This window comes from Propithecus coquereli, unplaced genomic scaffold (genome assembly GCF_000956105.1).
Source record: "Propithecus coquereli isolate 6110/MARCELLA unplaced genomic scaffold, Pcoq_1.0 Scaffold503, whole genome shotgun sequence".
NCBI classification, from domain to species: Eukaryota; Metazoa; Chordata; class Mammalia; order Primates; family Indriidae; genus Propithecus; species Propithecus coquereli.
The window spans coordinates 1,959,653-1,985,831 of NW_012150875.1; the positions used below are offsets into that span (position 1 = coordinate 1,959,653).

At 57.2% G+C, this 26,179-nt stretch overlaps 1 protein-coding gene across 1 annotated transcript in view; it reads left to right on the forward strand.

The window, feature by feature from the left end:
- The window catches only part of PHACTR3 (phosphatase and actin regulator 3), a 199,233-nt gene that overhangs the window by 125,396 nt on the left and 47,658 nt on the right, over positions 1-26,179 (forward strand). The window contains exons 4-8 of the mRNA XM_012656471.1: positions 1,476-1,658; positions 9,496-9,705; positions 12,385-12,559; positions 13,289-13,536; positions 22,052-22,121. Of these exons, the coding sequence (XP_012511925.1) occupies positions 1,476-1,658; positions 9,496-9,705; positions 12,385-12,559; positions 13,289-13,536; positions 22,052-22,121 (886 nt within the window). The remainder of the gene's footprint in view (positions 1-1,475; positions 1,659-9,495; positions 9,706-12,384; positions 12,560-13,288; positions 13,537-22,051; positions 22,122-26,179) is intronic.

Below are 26,179 nucleotides of genomic sequence, written 5' to 3' on the forward strand. Positions count from 1 at the left end.
TTCGTGCCAGACACGTTCCGTACGTTAACTCAGTTAATTCTCACAGTAATGCCATGCAGCAAGTAGCAATATCATCCCCATTTTATAGATGAGGACATTAAGGCCCAGAGGAATTTGTCGTGTGGGCATAAGAAACCCTGTTTGCAGAGGGTGGGATACGTGGGCAGGGGACGATGTCCTGTTTGTCCGATCAGGACACTTTTGGCAGTGAGAGGGACACTGAAGGGCGTGGGACAATAGGTAGGAATCAGGACTGACCCAGGCAAGCAGGGGCCCTGACTCTGAAATAAATCTCTCCACGAGATTTATTTCTCTCCTCCTCTCTCCATGGGACGAGGTCAGAGCAGGCCAGTGTCCCCACACTGTGACCCCATGGCCATGTCGGCGTGTGCAGGTCATGCTGTCACTCTGCACCGTGGTGTCTGCCTCTGTGAAATGGCTGTGGGGACTGAGGGTGCCCTGAAGGGGCCATGTGGGTTCCCTGTGCATTGGGCTGTGACATGTGTCCAGCAGATGTGGCCATGACCAGCTGGCTGAGGGGCACCTGGATGGTTCTTTTGTTCCCCAACCACTGAGCCCCCCTCATTAAGGCACAGCCCTGGGGATGCCCAGGCAAGGGCCAGACCCTCGGAGGCTGCAGCGGCCCAGCCCCAGGAGAGGGGAAGAGCCAGGTCCTTCCTCGAGCCCTAACAGGAGCCTGGGTGTCACCCCTGCTGGGAAGGCTGCCTGTCTGGCCCTGGGGACTCCCTGCTCTGTGCCCCGTTCCTGGGCTCGAGATGTCGCATGGGGTCATCTGCATGGCCGCCTTAGAGTGTGAGCCACCCAAGGGCAAGGACCATGTCTTGGTAACCTCTGCCTTGCCAGGGACTGTCACAGTGCCACATGCATCCTGGTGGTGGATAGATGTTTGCTTAGTGGGTGACTGAAGGTCACATGGTGGGTTCAGAGGTCAACTGGATCTTTCCAGCCACAATATTGCCCCTAGGAAGCAGCCCCCACTCCAGGGGCACTGCGGTGACCGCTTGTTCTCACCCATCTGGGCTGACCGCCAGGGCGTGTCCTCGGGGCGTGGCCAAGGGACACAGGCAGGAGTGAGTTGTGCCGGCACTTTGGAAGCTGCTGCTGGGTCAAACCCGCTGATGGCCTTTGGCCAGAGAAAGCCACCGGAGTGGGGGCACTGCAGGGGCCCGTGGCAAGGATGTGAATGCGGGTGGGGGTGCCGTCAGTCTCCCCAGGTGTGGAGTGCGAGGGCCGGCAGAGAGGACGCTGCAGGAGCAGGAAGCGGGGGGTGTGCGTGAAGCCGGCTTGCCTGGGAGGGAGGTCAGGGTGTGGGGCGGGCCTCCCAGGGGTGTGGGGGCAGTGCGGGGGCACCCCCGGGGCCTGGGCAGGCACACTTCCCAGGGAGGCACTTGGTACAAACGAAAGGATTGGGGAAGGGAGGTGCAGGCCCGGCTGACAGCTGGATTTCCTTGCAGATGCCGAAAGTAGAACGTGCAACCCCGACGGGGGCCCCCGATCTGCGCAGAGCGAGCCCTCCACACCCAAGCAGGAGCCGCTGACTGCGGAGGATGCCCAGCCGGGAAGCCCCTTGGCCACGGGCACAGACCAGGCTTCCCTGGATGAGCCACTGTCCTCGGCCACCCGTTTGGACGACGCAGGTAGTGGCCCGAGACCGTGCGGGGTGGAGCTCCTCCCGGGATGGCTGTCCGGCTGGGGTGGCAGCCGGGGGGGGGGGTCCCCGACTAGGACGTGGGCAGTAGCCCTTGGGGAACATTGTCCTCAAGACAGCCGGTCCCCGCGCGGAACCCTGCTGTGCTCTGCCGCGGGGCTGGGCGTAAACATTCCCTGCAGCATTTTTCTCGACTTGTCTCTTCCGGAGTCTGACACAGCCAGTAAACGAAGGTGCTTAAAGATGTTCACCTTCCAGGCACACCTTCCTCCCGGGACGTCTTTGCCCTTTCATGGGTACCTTCTGGGCAGGAAAGTGCCCTCCAGAGGGTGCGTGTCCACTGGGGCCCTTTCAGCCGACCCCGAGACAATAGGATGGACGTGGGGTTTAGGGCCCTTCCCAGTGGCTGCCATCAGCTGGTGATGGTGACGAAGCCTCCGCGTGCTGTGAAGGCTCTTCCCGCTGCTCCTCTGCGGAGCTGCCGGGCCCTGAGTGCCGTTCCCTCCCTGCGAAATGGGAGAGCGAGCGACCTGTGTCGGGGGGTTGGCGGTGGGAAGAGCAGGGAACGGTTTCTGCTGCACGGAGTGGTGACTGGAGGTGGCCGTGGTGTTAGTGGAACAGACAGAGCACTTGCTGGGGCGCGGGAGCGGGGAAGGTGGAGGGAAGGGAAGCACGAACCCACCAGGGAGACCTGCGAGTGCTTTGAAAGATCCACCCATTAGAGCGATGTTACAGCCCTCTTCTGGGAGACCTCGCTATGGAGCTGGAATCCTGCAAGCTAAAATATGTTGTGCATAGTTTGGGGGCTGGGAGGTGAACTCCGAGTCTCTCCACGAGCGTGGGAGGTCTGAGACCCAGGCTGCGGGACAGGCCCGCTGGGCTGCTGCTTCGGAGCCGGGCGGGCATCTGTTCCCTGGCGCGTGTGGCCACGAGGGTGACACCTGCACTCTCCACCCGCCCAGGACATTCCTGCAGTGCCAACAGGCACCTGCCCAGAAGCATGCTCCGCCCTCCTCGGGGGGCTGTGTTTCTCCAGTGTCTCTTGGCTTGGGGACACAATAGGAATGTGGGGTCTGAAGAGTTGTAGCACCAGGAGGGTCCCAGCTCTCACGCAGAGACCCCCTGCATGCTCCTGTGTCCCCATGTCTCCCAGGCCTCTGACCCCGGTAGCAGTGACTGGAGTGATTCTGGTGGCTGGATGGGCCTGGCCTTCTTCCCGTGGTCCCTGTAGTCGAGCCCTTGCACGTGGTCCAAGCCTCCCACCTGCTGCAGCTGCTGCTCCCGGCCTCCTGCCGGGGTGGGTCATGCTCCTCCTTGGCAGGTGGTTTCTGTCAGCCCAGCGCTGAGGAACGTGCCGCTCCCATCAGCAGCCTCTTCTGACCTCGGGCTGCTCTCTCCCGATGCTTGGTGCCGGGGTGGAGTCCTGAGAGCAGAGCTGGTTTGCTAAGACATAAACTTGTGTTGAGGATCTCCTCTGGGCCGGACACGGTATGGGGGCCTGCGGGGTGAGCAGGAGTCTGCCAGGCAGAGTCGGGCAGAGCACCCCAGAAAGGGGAAGGACATGTGCGAAGACTGAGGACAGGGCCCCAGGCTTTTTCCATGCAGGGCTAGAGGGTAAACAGAGTCAGCTTTGTGGGCCAGAGGTACCTGGTGCAACTGCTCCACTCTGCCCTTGTCTCACGAAAGCCGCTCCAGGTGACATGGAAATAAAAGGGCGTGGCTTGTGCCAGTACAATTTTATTTGCAAAAACAGCTGGAGAGAGAGAGAGCTGGGCAGGCCCCCGAGGGCAGTGGGAGCCCCGGGGAATGGAGGGACAGGGGCTTGGCTTTGCAGGAGGAGGCTTTGCCGCGGAGACTGACCCCATCGTGTGTGGGTCCGGGGGGATTTGTCTCACTGCTTCCCCAGTGCAGGTCTCGTGCCCCTGGGCCACGTGAGATGACTTTGCGTGAGTGGCACGTGGACGGGTAATTAGAACACATTTTACTGATGATGTGTTTTTTATTAATTGGGGCAAGTGGTGTGGGTCTCTCATTCAGGGTCATGGTAGAGATTTTCTTATAAATCAGAATAAAAATGTGGGCTCGCTTAAAATGTAGCGAAGAAAAACGCGGAAAGTGAGAAGGAATGTCCCAAATCTCCCAGGCAGGGCCCAGAAGCCTGGTCTGAGAAAGTCCGCTCCATTCCTCAGGGATGCAGCAGCTTCTCGGCGGTCAGTGACATCTGTCATGACGCTGGTGGTAACAAGAGCGGACGTGGCTGGCCGCTTGCGAGCAGGGTGGCGCGGAGTGCTCTTCTAAGTGCTGCACACACGTGAGCGCGTTTATCCCTGGAAACAGCCCTGGGTCAGCACACCCGGGATGAGACAGAGGCACCCAGGTTGGCTGTGTCCAGGGCACAGTCAGGGAATAAAGGACAACGCCTTCAACATCAGCTGACTTGGGTCTGAGACGTGGCTGAGCTCCTTACCGAGCTGCGTGACCACGGGCAAGTGACTTAACCTCTCTGAGACTGTTTAATCAGCTACAAAATGAGGATAATAGGCTGACCTCTCAGGTTTGCTGAAATTAGGTGATCCGAGGAAACATTCGGCTCAGTCCTAACATACGCTGAGTCTGCGGAGTTTGCCATGCCGTCGTGTCATTATTACCGTCATCATCGTCAGACACGCCCCTTTGGGAGCGACGTGCTAATACACAGTATTTGCCTGCGGATGCTCCCTGAGAGTCATGCCTCTAGTAGCACGTGTGTTTTGGGGTGTGGGGCCACCTGCACTTTGCTGTTAAGCTGGGACAACCCCAGGTTCCGGTCCAGCCTGCAGGTCCGAGACCCTGCACCAGGAACGTTCGCCGCTGTGGCTCCGGGCCCACGCATACAGACAGGCCCGGAAGCAAACAAACCCCAACCAAGAACAAACAGAAAGTAAACAAACACACAGGCAATCAATGCATTAATAAATAAAAAACAAACGAATAAAAAAAAAAAGCAAACACAAAAAAAAAGACAGACAGCCACCTCCCAACAAACAAAGTTCAAGCCTCCTGGCGCTGTTCCCACCCAGCCCCTGCCGCCAGAGCTGAGCGGGAGTTGTCCCTGCAGGTGGGCCTGGCCTTTGGGGGTGTGAGTTTGCAGCCCCTTCCATGAGGTTAAGAGCCTGGTCTTTGGAGCCAGCCCTTGTGTTGCTACATTTTGATCTTCTACTTCGGGCCTTGTTAGCATGGGATGGAATAGTCATTATACGGCGAACAGCTGAAGCCTGGGGTCACTGTGAGGCTTTGAGGTCCTAGGTCTACAGCTTCTGCTGCAGAGCTCAGAGAAGACCAGCTGATTGATGCTGTTTTCTGTTCTCTTCCCCACCCACATGCTGCTGCTGCTCCCCACATCTGGGCCCAGTCCCTCTGTGTCGTAGATAATTTCATAACAGACAGATGTCATCTAACAGCAGGGCAAAGCAGGTTCTCCAGAGGCCAGTGTGTCTTGTGAGTGCTCTATCCTGGACCTGGCTGCTCTCCTTGGCCTGGGGCAAGGTCGTGGAAACCTCACAGGGGCTGGAACGTGACGCCCTGTGGGTGGTGATCTATACCTGGGGCAGCCCCCGGGGGCTCAGCAGTGGTGCTCACTGCCGTCCTGCGCGTCAGCTGCTGTCTCTTACAAAGCAAGCCTCCTATGCACTTTGCAGGGGTAGGAGAAGGGGTGATTAGAAAGCAAAACGGGTTGCCCTGCGTGGTCCCTGGTGTCCAGGTGCAGCCCTCCTTGGCCCAGCAGTAACATCCTGACTGCAGCTGCTGCGTCCACCTGCCCCAGACTGTTATGTGTGTGGGGGGGTCTGGAACATTCGAGTGTTGCAACTATCTCAGGAAGAGAACCATCAGTGACTTTGGCCATTACCTTCCTTGACCCTTTGATTTGGTGATTTGGGTTGACTTTGGGCTCTTGTGTTTAGGGCGATTTCGTTTTTCCTGGCTTCGTCTGGATGGGCTACACGAGCAACAGAGCATTCCTGCAAAGTCCAGACCAGTGTTTTAGCATTAATGGAGCGGGATCGTGTTTGGTGTTTTCGTTTGGGGGCAGGAGCTGAGCTTTGGCATTCCCGGGAGTGCACCGATTAAAAAGAAGAGTGACGTGGGGAGCATGTTCTATGTTCACTATATTATAACAGCCTCATCTTTTTAGACAAGAAAACAGAGACCCAGAGAGGTTAAGCAACTTTCCCAAAGATGCATAGTGTGTAAGTGGCGGAATTGGCATTTGATCTTAACTGCAACACTTTACAGCCTAAACTCTAGAGCCAAGCAGGAGATAAACCTTTGTTCTGTTTCCAGAATGTAGGTTGATTCTGAAGTCTGGAACAGGTTGGCACACTGCGGGCTACAGGTGAGATGCCACCCACTGTCTGTGGTGTGTGGCCATCATGCACTGCTTGAGGTGCTGGCACATGAGCCAGACCACCCTGAGGTGTCCCCTCCCTGCGCCCAGCTGATGCCACCTGCGCTTGTCAAGTGCTCAGGGTCCATGTGTGGCTGGTGGCTACACACATGGGCAGGGAGGAAACATTTCTGCATCTCAGAAAGCTCTACTGGGCAGCACTGAAGGTCAGAGGTGAGAGATGGCCACGTGTCCGCTGTGGTGCGAAACCAGGAGAGATTTTGTGGTTTGGATTGGCCAGCCCTTCCGGAGTTTTCCACACCAATAGAGAGTGTAATAGCAACAAACGACCACGTGGCCTGAGCAGAAAATACTTCCCGCCTGGCCCTCTTTAGAAAACGTTTGCAGACCCTAGTCTGGGCATGGGTTGGGGTGGGGCGGGAGCTGGGAGGGCCGGGAGGAGGTTGTGGCCTCTCACTCTGGGGGACGGTGGCTGAGAAATACTTTGGAGGAAGAGCTCACAGGACTTGCCCGTGAGCCAGCCTGGCCGGACAGCCCTGAGCCCAGGGAAGGCAGGGCACTGCCCGGCTCTGCGCCACATCCACAGCTCCTAGAAGGGCGCCTGGATCCCACGCCTATGCAGTGACACTCACGGGATGGATTGACAGCTGGACGATTGAGAGAGAAGAGGGGACTGGGGAGGTTTGTGGTGGGGACAGAGCTGTGATGCCTGTCTGGCCTCCAGACGGAGGTGTCAAGGTGGCCGACAACGTGTGCGCCTGGAGCTCAGAGGAACGGTCGGGTCCACAGAGAAACGGGATTGATTCCGAAGCCAGGGGACCAGATGGGATCGGCCACCCAGGGGGTTCGACGGGGAAGAGGACCCAGGCCTGAGTCCTGGGGCGGCCCAGGTGCAGGAGGCGGGGGGCCTACGGGCGAGGCCTACCTGGTGTCACCGCAGGGAACTGGGGGAGCACGGTGTGGGGAAGCCGAGCAGGACGGGGCTGGAGAGAGGGCGCAGGGCTGGGCGGGGCGGCTCAGGGAGGGTCGAGGCCTCACTCGGTGGGTTGAAGAGAAATCAGGCGGCGGGGAGTGGAGATGCCGCTCCAGAGACCTTTCCTGACCAGTTTGTTTTTCCGGTGAGCAGAGGATGGTGGCGCAGCTGGGGAACGCCCAGGTCAGGAGCGGCCGGTTTTCAGACAGTGCGTTTTCGATCTTGCTGGGATCTAGAAGAGGTGGAGAAATCGGTGACGGGGACGAGGGGCACAGCGTGTCAGCAGCTCACAGGGCCGTGGCGTGATCCCCCAGTCGGTGCCTCTCTGATGGAATCGCTCATGGATCCGACGCGGTCCAAGTGCGTCTGCTGCTGCCGGGCCAGGTGTGGGCACCTTGACTTCTCTCAGTGACGCCTCCAGCAAACCACGGAGCGTGTTTCAAATGCTGCCGCGTCCCGATGCCGCGGGCCCCGGAGATGAGTGGGGAGTGTGCGGGTAGCTCCGAGCAAACCTCCCCCAACCTGGTAGTGGACGGGGCCAGGTGTTTCATACAGACATTTGTGCAGATCAGGAAACCGAGGCTCAGAGAGGTGTCCACACAGGTCACTGGTTGGAAGTGAATCAGACACGCAGGGAAAGAGACAGACGGTGGAGACGGGCGTGGCTGAGGCGAGGAGAGCCATCCCGTGACGTCTCTCTCCCAGAACCGCAATTCAGGAGCACGCGGGGCGCCGGCAACCCTGCGAGCACGACCCACCCCTACAGGAGCAGTTGGGGACAAGAGGTCACGTACGGCCAGTCAGAGCGGGAGGCAGATGCTTGGATCACTCCACAGGCCTTCGGAGTAACAGGACATCCTGCGGATGCTCCGTCAGAACGAGTGTCGCGAACATCCGACTAGAGTCGGGGCAGCAGCGGGACCCTCGGGGGAGGAAACAGCCTGGCGGGGGGCTGAGAGCTCACCCCCCGTCCGGTGGTCCTGCCCTGAGCGTGGGCTCTGGAGCGCGGTGTCCCCAGGCTCAGGGCGTCCACTGCCCTGTGAGACCCGAAACCCCATAGAGCCACAGGATAGGGGCTGCACAGAGAAAACAGACGTGTCCGTGCTCACCTGTGCTTCACAAGGAACCTGCACGACCCTTTACCTAGAAAGCACAAAATGTTTATTTTAATATTATCGGGAGACTCATCAGAATTGTAGACTCTTAGACATCATAGGTCACAGTTTAGAGGATGTAATGATAGTCTCGGAGTCTAGGATTTTTTAAAAAAGAAGCCGTTAACAAATAACGTTTCTGAGGAGAGTTTACTAATAAGAAAATAAAAAACAGCATTTTCACGTGGGAGTCCTTGCAGGACACAAGCACACAGAGCCGACTGTGGCGGTGGTTCTCACCTCGGGCCACTTGAGATCTAGGCTAAGTGTGCCCTGGGCAGTGGGGCTGTGCTGGGTGGGGCCGTGCGGGGCGGGGCCGTGCTGGGTGGGGCATTTGCTTTCTGAGGTTTCGTTCATCTGCGGTGAGGAGGGCCAGCCCTTCTGACTACAGACTCCCCTCCTATGAACTTGGCACAAAGAAAGGGCCGGGCCTGAGAGTTTGGAACTTCCAGTGAGGGCAGTAAAGGAACAAAACTAATGGGATACGGGCTACGTGGACATGCAGTATTTGCATTTAGTGTTCCCTGGGAAGCTTGCTAAGGTGGGGGGTGGAGGGGTGCAAAGGAAGCCAGGCAGGGGGCTTGAGGGGTGTCAGTGAGATTGTTGGTGAATGACAGAGGCTGGAACCTGAGCCGGGCAGGGAGAAGGGAGAGGGTTGGTGGGTGGGGGTGGAGGAGGCTGGACAGTTGGCTGCAGAGAGGGAGGATGAGGGCTCCTGCACCTGCCCTTCCTCTGAGTCCATCCCCCCTGCCCCTCGTCTGGGCTGGCCTGCCCAGGGTGGGGCTGCTGAAAACTGGATGCGTCAGAGTGAGCGCCGCCGGACGTCGGGGCGGCTGTGTGCCAGGAGCCCCCCTCACTGCCTCTCCTCGCGTAAACCTCGCGATGACGCTGCGAAGGGCGGTGGCTAACATGATGTCGTACGTGAGTAAACGGAGGCCCAGGGAGATTCAGCAACTTGAACAAGGTCCCAGAGTAAGTGCAGAGGTGACTTGAGCTTGGGTGTGTCTGACTCCAAAATCTGGCGTGGTGACCACTGCTCCCAGGTGGGGCAAGAGCCTGGGGACACACCTGTCATGTGGAAAGGAACAGAGCCACTCTTGTGCTGGAAATGACTCTCCCGCCCCTGCCCTACGCCCGAGGGCTCTCGCGATAGCCGAACTTGCAAGAAGTCGAGTCCACATGGGGGGCGCCTGCTCCTTACTCTGTGCCCAGGTCAGGGCCCACCCCGCCATTGCCCCTCTTGCTTTGCTCACTCACACCCACCGCGATCAGAGGGAACGTGTTTTGTGAACACTCTGCTTTGCCTTTGCAACAGCCAAGATGCCATCTGCGTCCAGTGGTGAAGAAGCAGATGTCGGCAGCCTTCTGCCCGCCGCCGACGAGCTCTCCCAAGCCTTAGCGGGGTCTGACTCCCTGGACAGTCCTCTCAGACCTCTGGAGAGATCCGCGGGCCAGCTGCCCAGCCCCCCACTGCTGCCCACCCCGCCGCCCAAGGCCGGCGCCAAAACCGCAAAGAATGTCACAGGTGGGTCCCCATGTATCCCATCCATCCTCTTCCCTTTCTCTCTCCGTCCATCCATCCATTTACGCATTCACTCATCTATCCATCCATCCATCTGTCCTCTTCCCTTTCTCCATCCGTCCATCTATCCATCAATTTATCCATTCACTCATCTATCCATCTGTCCATCCATCCATCCATCTATCTTCTTCCCTTTCTCCATCCGTCCGTCCGTCCATCCATCCATCCATCTGTGCCTTCAGCTGCTCGCTTGGACACCTCCACCCTTTGCTTCTGTGACCGAGGCTCCAGACAGGCCCAGGCAATAGTTCTCAGCAAGGTGCTTGGTTGTCAGGAGCAGACTGCTCAGCCTGCCTCAGGCAAGCAGGGTGGTCTCTCTGCAGGAGTCACAGGGTGTGTCTTCCAGAGCCGGAACACAAGGGGCACAGCCAGCCCCAGGATGGGGCCTTTCTCTCCGTCTGTCTGGATGTTCACGTTATCTATCTGTCCTCTTTCTGCTTTTCTCTGAGTCAGTCTCCTGCCCCTGCGCTCACCCACCCTCCCTCCCTCTGCTGGTCTCTCCTGCTGATTTGCTTTGCAGCCAGCTCCGTCCAGCCGGGCAGAGCCAGGAGTAAGCAGCAGCCTTCAGGGTGGGGGCCAAGTGGGGGAGCACCGCTGAACAGAGACCCCCAGAGTCACGTGCTTCTGTAGTTTGGTCTCACAGGCTGAGTGATCCCAGGAAGAAGAGCGATTTCATTTTCAAGCTTGGGCGTTTCTTGTCCTGCTACTGCTGGAAATGTTCTTCCTCCTTGCGCCATGCGGCAACTTGGAACCTCAGCTCAAGCCGTTCCTCCTTCAGGGAGCCTGCCCTGCCCTCCAGCCTCACGGCGCCATGCGCCTCCTCTTCCCGGCTTCCACCATGTCCTTTCTCCTCGTGCAGTGGGCTGAATTAGTGTCCCCCCAGATTCGTGGCTACCTGGAACCGCAGAATGTGACCTTATCTGGAATAAGGGTCTTTTTAGATTTCACTGAGTTAAAGATGGAGATGAGCTCACGCCGGGTTAGAGGGGGCCCTGAATCCAGTGAGAATGTCATCGTGAGAGCCACAGAGGGACACAGAGGCATCGTGGAGACAGAGGCAGGGATTGCAGTGATGCAGCCACAGGCCGAGGAACACCCGGGATCGCCTGGCAGCCAGCAGAGGCTGGGACAGGCCTGGGGCGGTTTCTGCCCCAGAGGGAACCAACCCTGCCCACGTTTTGGTTTTGGACTCTGGCCTCTGGAACAGGGATAGTTGTTCTGTTGTTTTAAGCTGCTCAGTTTGTGGTCATTTGCTACAGCAGCCCAGGGAACCAAATACACCTTGTCTGTAGGATTATTTGTGTACCCCTGCGCCCGTACAGCAGCCCCACGACAGCCGGCCACACCCGCGTTCACCGCCAAATCCAAGTGCAGGCGTAGCGTCCGGCACGCAGCAGGCAAGTGCGAGGGACTGTGTGATGGAATGAATGAATGAATGAATGAACTGAACCGAACCCTCTCTCTGCATCTTCCTACATCTCTGGAGTTGAGTCAACATATTCAGTTTTTGGGTGACATGAATGACCACACAGAGTAGAGTAAAAGTTTTGAGGCAAAACTATAGTGTTTTGCATTTCGTTACTATCATCGCGGTAATTCCCATTTTCATCTATTGAAACCCGGAACAATTTAGAATCCCTTTCATTTAGAGTCACCATCCACCCCGTGTTATTCTGGCTAATGTATAATTTGTTCCCGACCCCCACTAGCTAAGTAGCCTGGAGAGTTTCTGCATCCCCTGTGCTTGGAAAGGTCAGACCTCGGGCCACTCAGATCTTCGCTGCGACTCCGCCCTTTGCTCAGCCTGAATTCTGGTGTTCTGTCCCCAGACTGCCTGTCAGCAACTCTGACTGCCAGCCTGCCCTCGGCGGCGAGGACATCAGGGGACATTCTGGCACCAGTGAACATGGAGACTGAACTGAGAGTGGGTGGGGAGGGGGGTGGTCATGACCTTGGTCTTGGCCTGGATTTCTTACTGCTGAAACCACATTTTGGTGACTTTGTCTTAATTTTCTCTGCTCTTCCTTTTTCTTTTCTTTTGGGGAAAATGCTTTCTTCTGCATGTGAACACCAGATGGCAGCAGAGAGGGCAAAGGTCCCTCTTACCTGGGCTTAACTTGCTGCAGGCGGAGACACAGGTGCACACGTGTCTCCACCACCAGAGACCTTTCTTGTCTGAGACGGGGCCACGCGTGTCTTCGTCCACTTGGGCTGCCTCAACAAAATACCACGGACCGGGGGCTTGTCAACAACAGAAATCTGTTTTTCACCGTTCTGAAGGCTAAAAGTCCAAGATTAAGGGTCAGGCAGATTTGGTGTCAGTGAGCGCCTATTTCCTGGTTCGTAGGCCAGATTTCTAGCCCTTCCTGAAAGTCTTTGTTTCTGACGACCCTCTGAGTCAGGGAAGATGCTGGTGTTGCCGTCCGGTGGGCGAGCGGAACTGGACAGGGACGCGCCCTGGTCTCCTCTCCCTGGGAGGCATGTCCGTGTTAGCTAGGGACGCCTGGCTGGGGCTGGGGGCGCGGGGTGGGACATCCTCTCTGCCCACGGCCCATGTCTCAGCGAGGCCCTTGGTCCCCACTCCTGAGAGTTACATTCTTGTCGGTTCGTCCCGCGCCGCAGGCCAAGCAGCGCTCTTCCAAGGCTCCGGCGCGAAGAGCACTGACCCCCCGCTCCGAGGACAGCTCTCCACGCCCACGGGGTCTCCGCATCTCACCACCGTCCACCGGCCGCTGCCCCCCAGCCGCGTCATCGAGGAGCTGCACAGGGCGCTGGCCACGAAGCACCGGCAGGACAGGTGAGGCCCTGCTGCGAGGGGGACCCTGGTGCCACCAGTCCCCCAGGGCTAACCTCGGGCGCGACACCGTGCAGCCACCCAGGGTGTGGCCGGCTTTCACACTCTGCCTTGAAATTCTCAATGGCTTTTGAGCGAGGAAGCCCACGTTTCATTTTGCACCGGGCTCTGCGGGTTACGTGGCTGGCCTTGGTGCCCACATTCCGGGGGAGCCCGGCCCCACAGCCCCTGCGTGCGCCCCTCGGGATCGGGTGGGGCGGGAGCTTCCAGGAGAGGGCGGGAGAGAAGCAGCTGTTCTGCCGTCCTGGGACTCGGGCTCCGCGTCTTGCACCGGGCGAGAGTGCCAGGCGGCCGTGCCCGCAGCGGCCCTTTCGTTCTGGGTCACCTGCGGCTCAGTTCTGTGATGGAACAGTGGACTGTTGGAGGCAAAGTGGGTCACAGAAGGTGCGTGTGGACTGGCGGAATGTCAGACCCAGTGCCGTGTGGGTCCCGCGGACGCCGTGGTCTGAGCAGGGGTGGCTCTGGCACCGCCTTGGGCAGGGTTATCGCGTGTTGTGCTTTCAGCTCCTTCTAACAGCTACGTGCCAGCGCCCCTTCCGGCACCGCCGGGACAGAGCCGAGAAGCCTCGTGTCCTCTGGCACCTTCGCGATAGCGGTCACGAGCCCTGAGGTCAGCATTGCAGGGTTTCTGGATGAGGGGTAGCGTCTAACCTGGACCGTCTTTCCATCCAGTTTCCAAGGCCGGGAAAGCAAAGCGTCTCCGAAGAAGCGGGTGGATGTCCGTCTGTCCCGAACGTCCAGCATGGAGCGGGGCCGGGAGCGGGAGGAGGCCTGGAGCGCCGACGGGCCCCCGGAGAGCAAGCGGACGGCGGCCAAGGAGTCCGAGGAGAACAAGGAGAACCTGATCGTGAACTCCGAGCTCAAGGACGACTTGCTCTTGTACCAGGACGAGGAGGCGCTGAACGACTCCATAATCTCTGGTGAGAAGGGGCGGATCTGGGATCTGTACCTGTGGGCCCCCCGCGGAGGGCTGGCGTCCCCAGGGGCTCACGTCTGAGCTGGCGCTTCTGCTGCCAGCACGGGGAGGGACGGGCAAGGACTGCGCTGCAGAGAACAGGCGAGGAGACTCGTCCCCTGAAAAGCGCTCTGGGGGCGCACGCGGCCCGGCTCGCCGTGTGGCCGGAGGAGGGGCCCGAGTGAACTGGTTTCATGTTGGGAATTGTGTGTGAGTTTTCATGTGTATTTGAAAAAACACAGAAGTGGTACAGCAAGTGTCTGGGAATGTCACCCCTGAGGAGCATGTGTCGAAGTGTATAGGTGGTACGCAGATGCCTGGCGTTTGGAAGGTGTGGCAGAAAATTCTCATTTAAAAAAAGCGAGATGAGACGGGACAGGGGAGGGGAGAGTGCCTGATCCATCGGTCCCAAAGGGCCGTCCCGGACGGTGTGAAGGAGACACGGCGCGAGCGCGTTTGGGACCAGGCGTCCACAGGCCCTTGGAGTCCAGCTCCACATTTGTCCTCAGGAGTGTCATCCGGGTCAGAGTGACGGCTCCGTCCTGCCCTCGGGTCTCGGGGAGAGGGAGGGCTGCAGACCTCCTCCTGGGCTCAAGTGATCCTCCCACCTCAGCCTCCTAAGCAGCTGGGACTACAGCCATGCACCATCACGCCCTGATAATTTTTCTATTTTTTGTAGAGACGGGGTCTTGCTACATTGCTTGGGCTGGTCTCGAACTCCTGGCCTCAAGTGATCTTCCTGCCTCGGCCTCCCAAAGTGCAGGGACTATGGGCTTGAGCCACCGCGCCTGGCCCCATGAGAGTATTTTGCTTTTGTTATTTGCTTCTCTCTGCGGCGTGTTCGGAGTTCAAATCCTGCTCCCAGTCTCTCGCCTGATGTGCTGTTTTTAGACCTCTGTGGTGTGGAAGCAGAAAAGCACTAGGCACTAGATGAATCAATTATTAATCACGACTGCAGTTTTGTTCATTTATCTATTCTCTCTCTCTCTCTCTCTCTCTCTCTCTCACTCAGCATTCCAAGGAAATTTTTGTTATCAAACATTTTTGTCAGCCTGAATTCTTTATTGGTCAACACCATCCCTCACCTATATTAGAAGTTGATTTCTGGAGGCGCAGAGGCCCCTCCGAGGCAGGCCTGCTCCATGGACCAGCAGGAAGGGCGAGCGTCTGCTGGGTCGAGTTGTAGCAAATGTGTCTGCTCTAGTCCGAGTCTGATGACTGGATTCCATGCGGGGTCTCCCTGGTGTCTTGCTCCACAAAGGTGCGTTGCGGACTGCGTGTTTATCCATCTTGCTCGATGCCAGAGCTTGTGGTGTGCGCCCCTCTGCAAACACACTTGCATACACATGCGTGCCCCGACACAGGCCTGCCCGCACACAGGCTCACACGGGTGCCTTCACGGCGTGTGTGGTCAGCGCTGGATGGGGCAGGGCTTTGGGAGCATTCTGCAACCAGCAAAGTGAATTTCACCAAGAATGGTTTTTATGTTGTGGCTGCCTCAAGATTTCAGTGTTAGAAGCCGTCAAGGAAAAGATGTTTGCGTGTTATCTCTTCTCCTATCCTGAATCCGAGAGTGGAGACCACACCTGTCCTGTTTGTGACGCTGTCCTGTCTGGGCTCCTGGCCTGGCGGAGACATATGAGGGAGGGGGCAGAGGGGAGGGGCTTCCCCAAGGGAGAAGGAGTTACTTTCACCGGAAGCAGGCTTTTCCGGAGCCTTCCCGGCTCCCCGTGCAGCTTGCCTTGTGCGCAGTTTCTGCCCAGGTGCTCACGACAGCAAGACTGTGGGGCCAGGACACACAGACGTGTCTCAGCCGTGCGTCGTGTCCTGAGGGACCAGGCCCCCCAGCTTCACAAGTGCTGGTGTGTCCCACCCTTCGGGCTGCCATAGCAAAATGCCATAGACTGGCTGCCTTATGAGAACAGAAACTTATCCCTTCCAGTTCTAGAGACAGGGAGATCCTGTGTCAGACAGCAGAGGCGGAGCTGCGAGGACCCGCCCCTGGTTCATAGACGGCGCCTTCTTCCGGCCGCCCACGTGGCAGGAGGGGAGATGGAGCTCTCTGGGGCCCTTTGACGCGGCCCTAATCCCGTTCATGAGGACTCCACCGTCACGACCTCAGCAGCTCCCAAGGCCCCACCTCCAAACACATCACACTGGGGGTCGGGCTTCAACATGGGAATTCTGGGGGACACACACATCCAGTCCGTGGCATTGGTGTTCCCAGGTGAGGGCTGTCTGTGCACCCGCTTGGGCCTCCCTCTCTGGGCTTACGGCGTAGAGATTTTCTGTAGGGTCCGGCCACCCTACTTGCCCTGACACATTCCTTTCTAGCTCTGTGACCTTGGACATGTTTCTTAACCTCTCTGTGCCTCAGTTATACCATTTGTAAAATGGGTCTGACACTAAGGCTGTTTATTGTAGTCCCGTCTGTGCTCAGCATTTGCTCTCATTGTCGTGGCGATGGTACCCCCACCTCTTCGGCTCCCTTGTCGGGAGCAGGCAGGGACAGGAAGGGCCAGGCAGCTGGCACAGGTCAGCAGAGAGACACCTCCCAGGGTCCAGGTGGGCCGTGGCTCCAGTTCTGTGGACGGTCCACAGCTGATTTGTGGTGTTCCTCGTTCCCTCCGCCAGTTTGTCAATTAGCAAGTGCCGATGCCCCTGCAGCCCCACGGGCACGTCTGTTCTCCGTCTGGACGTGCAATCGATACGTTTATGTGACTGGCCGCGGTTTTGCTTTGCGCACTTAGCAAGGAACAGGGGGAAGGAGAACTAATCGCCTGGTGCCCTGCGTGCCGGGACAGGCTGAGGGAGTCCTTCACGTTGCTCAGGGAAGAAAAGCCTCAAGAAGGCCTCTGGGGCACCTGCCGTGGGCCACCTATCTCAGACCAGGTGTGTTGTGCTGCTGGGCGACCAGGGCGGTGCACGCTCATACACATGAGCGCAGCGACAAACTGACAGCTGTCCAGGTGTTCAGTGCGTGTGCTCTGTTCAGCAGCTTTGCTTCCCGGAATGTGCCAGGTACCCTAGCACTCGAGCATGATGGTTTATATGCACTAGGGTGGCTCAGTCTTGCTACAGTTAACGTTTGGGGCCAGGTAACTAACTGCTGTAGGCGCTGTCCTGTGTCTTGTAGAATGTTTAGCAACATCCCTGGCGCCCACCCACTAGATGCCGCTGGCACCCCCCACCGAGTCTTACAACCCAGATGTCTTCAGACGTTGCGCGGTGTCCCTGGGGAGAGACTGTGTGTGGCTGGGAAGCAGAGTCCAGGGATGTTCACTGGTGGTACTTGTGGTAGGAAAACTGGAAACGTTCTGAGCAGCCATCAGCAAAGGGCCAGTGGAGTCGGCCGTGGTCTGCGTCTGCAGCGGAGCCTCGTGCGGACGTTGCGCTGAGCGTGCGAGCTCTTGGGCATGAAACGCATCCAAGATACGTTGCAAGGCGCTGAAAAGAACTTGAGAATGATCCCACTTTTGTGATCTTTTTAAAATAAATCCTCAGAGAAACACACCTGCCCAACCGTACTCTGTGTGAGGAAGAAGAACGGACGCCCAAGAGAAGGTCGAAATTCTCTCACCCGGTGTGATCAGGACCAACGGATTAGATTGTTGTTAATCAAAACAGCTGATTAAAGCTCGAAACGTGAAAGCGATATGTACACGGATCAAACGTTTTGTTTCAACTTAAAATATGAACGCAAAAAGGGAAAAACCCACGAATGCACGTTAGTTGTCCCTTTGGGCAAGGGTTGGGGCCGCCTCTGGGATTCTCTAACAGGAGTCCCAGGTCCTGGAGTAAACCGCACCCGGTGTGCACCCTCTGATGTCCGAGTGACTTGTAAGGATGACGTTTACTTCGCACTTTTTACACAGTAAGGGAGTCCAGATGCTGCCGGCCTAAGCAGGTCTGGGAAGAGACAACCAACTGTTGGTGAGCGCGCGGGGCACCGGGGAGAGGAGGCGCCGAGTGTGCGGACGGAGCCCTCAAGGGGTGGGGAGCGAAGGCCAGCGCAGCCCCCGGCCGACAGCATCGGCCGCAGCTGTGCCGGCTGCCGGGTGGGGCGCGTGCGTGGGGAGAGAGTTCTGCGTGTGTACCTGCGACGTTGCACCCACACACACGGATGCCACGTCTGTCTAGCCTGCTCCGCGTCAGACATTTGTGTCAGTGCATGTCTGGGACAAAATCCTGGAAATAACACAGATTTAAATACCTTCTATGCGCTGATCCTTCATCGGAGACCACGTCAGCAATGCTGTCCTGATTCCCCTCCCCTCGCAGTAGGAACCCCCCATTCTCCGCAGGACCTGTCCGTGTCCCTTGATGGGAAGGGGAGGAGAGGATGTCTGGGGAGATCCACCCAGCCCTTTACAATAGAAGGGATTGTGGGCAATCTGCGATGTTCAGAAAATGTGCTATTAATACGTCTCTGTGCTGTTTGAGGGTTTACAGTGAGCACGTCTTGGTTCATCACTAGAGAGACATGGGGACAGGCATTTTTGACAAGATTGCATTCCTGCGCTGGGGGAGTTCTCGGGCTTACAGGCAGGATCGGGTGGGAAGGACACCACTGGACACGGCCTGCAGGCAGTCAGGGGTAGGGCAGGACAGGCCCAGTGGGGTTTAAAGGGATGAGTAAGAGTTTGCCGGGTGGGTGAAGTCACAGAGACATGGCAGGGTTGGCACTTACAGGGAGGGAAAGCTGCGTGGAGTGCCCGGGGCCGGCGTGTGTGTGCAGGCAGGGACCTAACACTGAGCGGTTCTGGCGGCACAGCCAAAGGGGCGACATGAGGTTCTGACTGTCTAGTACTTTTCAGATCCCACGTGACCTGAGAAGGCTGAGGATGCTAACTCTATCACCTGCCTTTATTGCCACTGGCCAGAAAAGGATGACACCTCTGGGCAAATCGTATCTGCTTTGGGGACCACTATAAGTGAGCGGCAAATAGCTGGAAGGCTGTCGGCCCAGCCCAGGGAACTGCTCCAGGAGGCAGTGATCTCTGTGTCTCCCACACCTGCCTGACCCTGCCGCCTGCGCTGTGTTACCTGGCGGGGGCAGCTCTGTGACCCGCTGCAAGGACTTGCCCAGGGCTGCCCTGCAGCAATGGAGTCTGCACACGTCCTGAGTCAGATGCCAACCACGATGGTCCTGAGAGTTGGAATGTTTGCGTGAACCTAAAAATAAACCCCACGGTGTGTTCTACGCTGGGGCTGCTCAGGAGCTGGGCTTCACCTAGAGGACTCCAGGGAGGGTGTGTGACCACACGGGTTTTAAAAACAATCTAAAGAGAAGTTCACAAAGTTTTCTGATGGTGCATCTCAGTAGCAAAAAAAAAAAAAAAAAAACCAGTATTTGTGCATCATTTACTTACAAACTATACCCATGAGAGGTGCCACGTTAATGCATCGCATACACTATGGAATAGACGTGTAAAACAGTAAGGAAGAAAGCGCAACGTGGAGTAGCGACTGCGCGTATTAGTATTTTCCGCCACAGCCTGACCTCCTGAGGAAGGCCCAGAAATGTGCATCCCGGCGGCACAGCGGGCGCTAGCGCAGGCTGTAAAAGCTAGACTGAGGGGATTTAAGGTAGAGGAGGAATTTTAGTGCTTTATAGATTTTTTTAAAGCTTTTTACAAAATGCCTTTGCTATTTATTCGACAAGTACTGTATGTCCCAGATCCAGGCCTCAAGGATTCTAAGAAAAACCTAGACGCAGCCTCCACCCTCGGGGAGCTCATGACTAACTTCGAAAGTCGACTTTTGCCATAAAGTTGACGAGACAAAAGAGGGCCCTGTCTGGAACCCAATGCCAGGGACGGGGTGACTCAGGGTTTGGTGACGCAGTAAACGTGGCGTGGAGGGAGGCGGTGCTGGGCCGTCCCGGGTGTTGCCCACGTTGAAAGAAGGGGGGGCCCTCTCTCGGGCTCCAGGGTCCTTTTCCCAGAGGACACCCACTTGTGAAAAGCGAAAGCTAAACAGCGTCGTGTTGTTTGAATCCCGTGGAGACAGTGGCTTGCAGTATGTGCTTCAGCGATGGGAGGAGCGGCCTGTGGAGAGGGGAGGACTCACCCGTAGTTGTCACCGTGTGAATTCACGGAATGCCAGGCGGTCTCAGCCTTTTCTTGGAAGTTGGGGCTCTGGGATTTGCAATGATCCGGACTCCCAGCCATTCCCCCCATGGACAGCAGGTGGCGCTGTGGACGCTCACTGGGACGCAGGATGCGCTGGAGGACTGGTCTGCCGGGCTGGCGTGCCAGGCTCAGGCGTTCCTGCCGGGCGGCACGTCAGGCTGGGACTCAGCCGGCCCCGTGGTGACCATGGCCAGACTGGGCTGCTCTTTTTGTTAAAGCTATGACTTCACATCGGGTACTTAGCAAGCACCTTTCACGCCTTCTCTTACCTAGTCCCTACGACAACCTGGCGGGGGGCAGATGCGGTCACTGCACCCCCTACCTGTTTTTTAACAGTTGAGGAAACCAAGGCAAAGAGGAGGGGAGGAATTTGCCCTTTGCAATCCAGGCCTATCTAGCTTTGCAGCCCATGCGTGTCACCCACCATTCACCCGACACTCCTGAGCACCACGTCGGTGCCGGGCTGGCAAAGTCGTGTGGTGGTTACAGGACAGCGTGAGGCCGGGGAGCGGCCGGGGAGAGACATCCTCAGGAAGACAGCTGAGTCCAAAAGGCACCAAGACGCAAAGCCTCGAGGTGGCAGTGCAAGTCCCTCACTGCTGGCTGTGTGGCCTTGAGTGAGGAGTTGGTGTCTCTGTGTGACCGTCGTCATCTGCAAAATAGGAAAGACGAACACAAGCACCTGCCTGGAAGGGCTTAACCCTGTGCCTGGCGCACGGCAGGGGCTCGTTACGTGTGGGCTGCTCTTGCTGTCGCTGGCGGGCAGCAGCACAGGAGCTACTGTGGCCAAAGGGACCTAGAAAGGTCTGGAAAGTGCAGGTGTGATGAGAGAGGGGCATGAGGGGGCCCTGGCCCGGCCCAGGGAGAGGGGACGGGGCCTGCAGGGGTGTCCTAGCACCACGGAGCGGGCGCCTGAAGCAACAGTCGTTTATGTGCTTGCAGTCCTGGAGGCCGGGAGGCCGGGAGGCCAAGATCAAGGTGTTGGCAAGTCGGTTTCTGGTGAGGCCTCTCGGCCTGGCTCAGACATGCCGTCGTCTTCTGTCCTCGTGTGGCCGAATCTCTGTGTGTGCGGGGTGTGGGGAGGGCATCTCTATAAGGACCCCGTCCTGTCAGAGCAGGGCCACCCTCATGGCCTCCTTTAACTCCGTCACCTCCCCACAGGCCCTGCGTCCAAGTGCAGTCACACTGGGGTCAGGGCGTCAACTGTGCATTCTGGGGCGGGGGACTGGGCAGGGTCTGGGGCGTGGGGGCGTGGGCCCCGGCTGGAAGAGAAACGCAGAGGAGGGAAGGGCCGGGGCCTCATGCCGTGCTCTGAGCTCACCAAGGCCCTGCCCAGCTCAGGGTCAACCAGGGACCACCTAGCCATTCAAGAGTATTTATTGAGCACCGCCTGTGTGCCTGGAGGGCCGAGCTGCTCACGTCTGCAGAGGGACACTAGTCAGCGGCTGAGTGTCCGTCAGGCGAACGGGCACCTGATGTGTTGTGCCGGCGTCGTGCACGAAGGCTGGTCCGCGAGGCCACTTCGATTTGTTTTCCAACATCCTGTCCATCCCTGCTCCCGATGAACCCGGTAGCACCTGGCTCTTCTGTTCACTTGGGGGTAATGAAACATGACGTAGTCTCCGAGTCATCCACGCTGTTTGGACGCAGAAATCAGAATATCCTTCCCCCATGACCGTCACACTTCCAGGTCCAGTCAGAGTTTTGCCAGCTCCCCCAGCCGAGACCCTCTGCAGCCAGGGAGGGGTGCTCTCCCCTGCCCTGCTCACTCCCCGGCGTGGGGGTGCCCCCCGAGGAGTGGAGGCTGCTGGGCTCTGACTGGCCACTCGGCGCTTACTCACTTGGGTCTCTGCGTGTGTGGTCCTAACCCTGACCCTGGAGCCCCAGTCCCCCTCAGAAAAGGACGTGGTGATCTTCTCTTTGAGAGTCGCCTTGAGAACCTGATGACTCAGTTAGGGGAGGTCACCCCAAGGCACTTCTGGGGAGGGGCAAGGGCTGCTCCTGGCTTCCTCCTCCTGCTGTTCTCAGGACGAGCAGGTCATTGGAAGCCGCCCAAGGGGCAGAAGCCTTGCAGGACCCGGTGGAGCCACTGTCAGGATTCAACAGGATGAGGCGGCCAGTGTGGTCGGCGTGGTACTTAGCACTGCCGAGCAGTTGACAGTGTCTGCGGAGGTCCCTCTATGCAGCCAACAGGTGTTCATGGAGGTCCCTCTCTGCAGCTGACAGGTGTCTCTCTCTGTGCTGCACATAGACACCCTCAGCAATGGCACCCTCACTGTGATCACCTTCTATATTTTATAGTCGGTATGCGGGACATTGGTAATCTGACGTACGTGTGTTTTTCAGAATTCACGGTTATGATGGCAGTGGTGCCAGAGCAGGAGAAACCACATAGAGTGAAAGTGACAGAAGGCAGGTAGGTCCCCTACTGTCACTCGCACCCTATTCTACAGGCAAAACCAAGCCCCACGGTGACCCTGATTCAAGGGGTAAGAAAACCTTTTCGTAGGAAGAAAGGACACTAGAGGCCACGTGCAGTTGATCTGCCACAGAGTTGACGTTAAGTAACTTCACCGTGAGCACGTCAGTTACACGGGTGGGCACACGCCTTTCTCGAGGCTGCGTGGACGTGGCCACCTCCAGTTCTTTGGTGTCAAGAAGCGACTTGCTTTCTCCCTGTCACAGATTCCTAGTCCCTGTGGGTCAGGTGCGGTGGCCTATTTCTGTATCTTTCTCAGCATGGCGTCTGGCACTTAGTCTTCTTCGATGACAGAGCTGATGAAGCTCAGAAGAAACTCGGAGGTGACATGACCGGGACTGGGCTCCATCACCCCATTTCACAGACCATGAAACCGAGGCCCAGGAGGCTGATTTGGGCTCTGTGGCCGGTACGTGGTGGATCTGGGCTAGAACTCAGGTCCCAGATGTACCCTGACATTTTTGCACGCCCTTCCTCCTGGTTTACAGCTACTGCACGAAGCCGGGCTCCCTCGCTCTTCTCTTTGTGACAGACAGCGGTGCTTTTTACAGAAACCAGACTCTGGGAACCCTGGAGGTGCGTAATTATAGAGTTCCACGGAGTTATCTGCTGCAATTGTAATGCTAGCTCACATTTGAAATACACACCAAAGGTGCTTTCTTCCCTGCAGAAACGTTGTCAGCCTGGAAGGCCTGGCTCGGCTCCCCTTTCTGGTTGAGAGTGACAGACAGTGACGCTTCCTTCCCTCGGGACCCCTCAGGGGAATCTCCTCCCCTCCCGGCCCCCTCTGCCCAGGTGCCCCCAAACCTGCCCCCTCCTTGGCACCCACGGCGCAGCATCTGGCCTCCTCCCTGCCGTCCTGTCTCGGACGTGCCTGAGCATCTGGGCTCCTTCCCCGGCCGGCTTTGCGCTCTCTCGGCCCAGCCTCACATCCCGGCCCGCACGTGGTGTCGCAGGTGTTCTCCCCTGGCTGCGGCACTCTCTGATGCTAAAGCTGTATGTGCCTATTCGTCTGCTTCTGTGTCTCTGCCGAGGCCTGACTGCCCCTGAGCTCAGCAGAGCCAAAGGCAGCCTTGTCCCCTCCCCAGGACACCGGCTGCACCTCCCAGGGCCCACTCACAGTTCACTCCTAACGGGGTCCCAACCTTCATGCCAGGCCGTCTCCTCCCCGCTCCCCCCACCCCCCGATCCAACATCGCACTCTCATTTCATTCAGAAAGTACGCGCCACGCACTCCGTGTCAGGCACGGCGGAGAAAGTCTGCCCTGGAGCCCCCGGAGTCTGGCGGCAGCGTTTATAACGGCCCCACTGTTGTTTGCAGAAGGGCCCAGGCCCTACTGCCTCTGGCCATGACAGAGTGATAGGAGCTGCCCTCCCACTAAAACCCTTATGAAACTGGACAACGTGCGAGACTGTTTGGAGGCATTGAACGGCAGTGTAGATTTGTTATCCTCGAAGGGAGGCCCGGGGTGAGCCCACAGGTGATTGCCCGGCGTTCCCCTGGACATCTTCCCACGGGTCACAGCAAGGTGCCCTCAAGGCAGAGAGGGAACCTCACCGAGATGAGGAGGAGGAGACTGGAGTCTGGGCTGCTGAAGCGGCTGCAGCTTGTGGGCCAAGGAGGAGCTGTGTGGAGGGGTCTGTGGACATCCAGTTGGCCAAGGGCTGAGATGCGCCTTTGCGGGCAGAACCCCACAGACCTAGCAGAGGTCACCTGTGGGCATGAGAGCTGAAGGGTGACACTAGGGGTCGGGAGTGCTGGGAGAGGTTGGGGGCTCAGCCCAGGGGAAGTGAAGAGACCTCAATGTATGCAACAGACTGTTTGTTGAAACGCCACAAGGACCACACCTTAGGAGCAAGGGGGATGCCCTAAGGCCATACTCAAAACCACATGGACCTGCAATTATTACAAATATATCAGGGGTCTTAAAGGACAAAATGATCATAATGAATGACCAGATGGAGGATCCTAGCAGAGAAACGGAAACTGTAAAAGAAAGCCAAATGGAAATTCTAGAATTAAAAAGCATAATACCTAAAATGGAAAATTCACCACAGATTGGAGATGGTCTCACAGCAGCAGCAAGACACACTCCAGGACTGTTCTCACGTGTGGAGCCGGGGCAAGCGGGGTTATCTCTGCCACTTCCCCTCTGTCCTGGGACCTATTCCTCCTCCTCCATTCAAATGCCAAAGCCTTGTGTACATCAGCTACATGGCCTGGGCCTTCCAGGTTCCGGAATTGCCAGTCTGGACTTGCAGTTTGGCTGAGAAATGACTACATTAGCAATATGGGTATACGCATCCTTGTAGCTAAGACTTTGTGCATCTCTGTAATTATGGCCTTAGGATGAACTTCAACATCAACGTGCAGACTAATTGAGGAAAAGATATCTCATGGTGAGTGTGTTTTAACCCCGAGCTGCTTAGCCTTATGTTCTCATTTATACACGACCCCTTTTACCTTTCCTCTTTCTTCCCAAGAAAGCACCTGAGACTGGTTCCGAAGCAGCAGCCTGTGATACTGGGCAGAATAGCAAAAGGAATTCCTGGAAAAACCTGCAATAATCAGAAACTTTGACTTAGGAATTCTTCCCTTTCTAGGAATTGGCATGGGGCTGGCACCCCAGGGCGAGGGCCATGCCAACTTCATCTGCACTGCCCTCCGGGGCAGCCAGATGAGAATGTTCATGTGCGTGCAGGGAAACACAGGAATGAGAACATTTCCTGCAGCTTTGGTTAAAAGTGCAAAAACGAGCACTGACCTAGATGTCCATTCATGGTGGCCTAGCTCAACAGATGACAGGATTATGTGGCACCCACACGGTGGGGTTATTTACGGCTCCTCAGGGGAAAGAGCTAGATTAACACTCCCTGCTTTGGAACCGTGGCCGGCTGTGGAGCGGAGACGGCGCATCGTGGAGTACCATGTACAGTACGGTTCCACTTTGGTAACACAGTGAAGTGGGAGTCTGTAAATTGCTAATTGTATAGAAATAGGTCTGGAAGGAGATGCTGCAAAGTGTCAGCAGTAGCTTTTTTTGGAGGCGAGATGTGGGCAAGGAAAGGGAGACTCCTTTTCCTCTTAATACTGCTGTGAGGCGTGAGCTGTTTGCAGTGAGCGTGCATCGTATCTGCAGCTGAGCCAGAGAACATCCTCTGAGCTGGGCTGGAAGGCAGCCGGCTCACTCTCTCAGCTGCGACCTGGGGATGCTCGTAGCTCAATGAACTTTATTTTCCTTTTCATTAATTTACCAAGGAGGTGGAGGTGAGGGGAGAGCCCAGTAGGCTCCTTTGGTTTGAATGTGTGTCACCTCCAAAACTCTTGTTGAAATTGAATCCCCATTGTAACAGTATTAAGAGGTGGGGCCTTTAACAGGTGATTAGACCTGCCTTTATATGTGGGATCAATGCTAGTATAAAAGGACCGCGTGCCCCCCACCCTCTCTTTGCCCTCCTGCCATGCGATGCCTTCTGTCTTATTATGGCACAGTAAGAAGGCCCTCGCCAGATGCCAGCATCTCACCCTTGGCCTCTCTGGCCTCCAGCACTGTGGGCCAATATGTTATTGTTCGTTGTAAATCACCCCATCCCAGGTATTCTGATATAGAGCGCAAAATGGACTAAGACAAGCTCTAGTTCTGACGGTCAGAGTAAGCACCTGGGAGGTCGAAGGGTGGCTCTGTCTGCACCTCCCTTGGGGAGCTAATTGCGTAACAGCCGTGTCCTGGGGAGCCCTGACCTCACAGAGCATCGCCCGGAGGCAGGAGACTAAAAGGCTACACTGGAGAAGCAGAAGCACTTTCTATAGTGACTTTGTTGTTTATTTTTGTGAACAGGTAATATAGTCACGTGACATAAATTGAACAGGAACTAAAGACTGTGCTATGGAAGGTCTCTCCCAGTGTCACCGGTTTCTCACGCGTCCTGTGTGTTTCATGTGTACACGGGCACAGGTGCACATGTTAAGGTTTCCCACCTGGGAGACCGGGTAC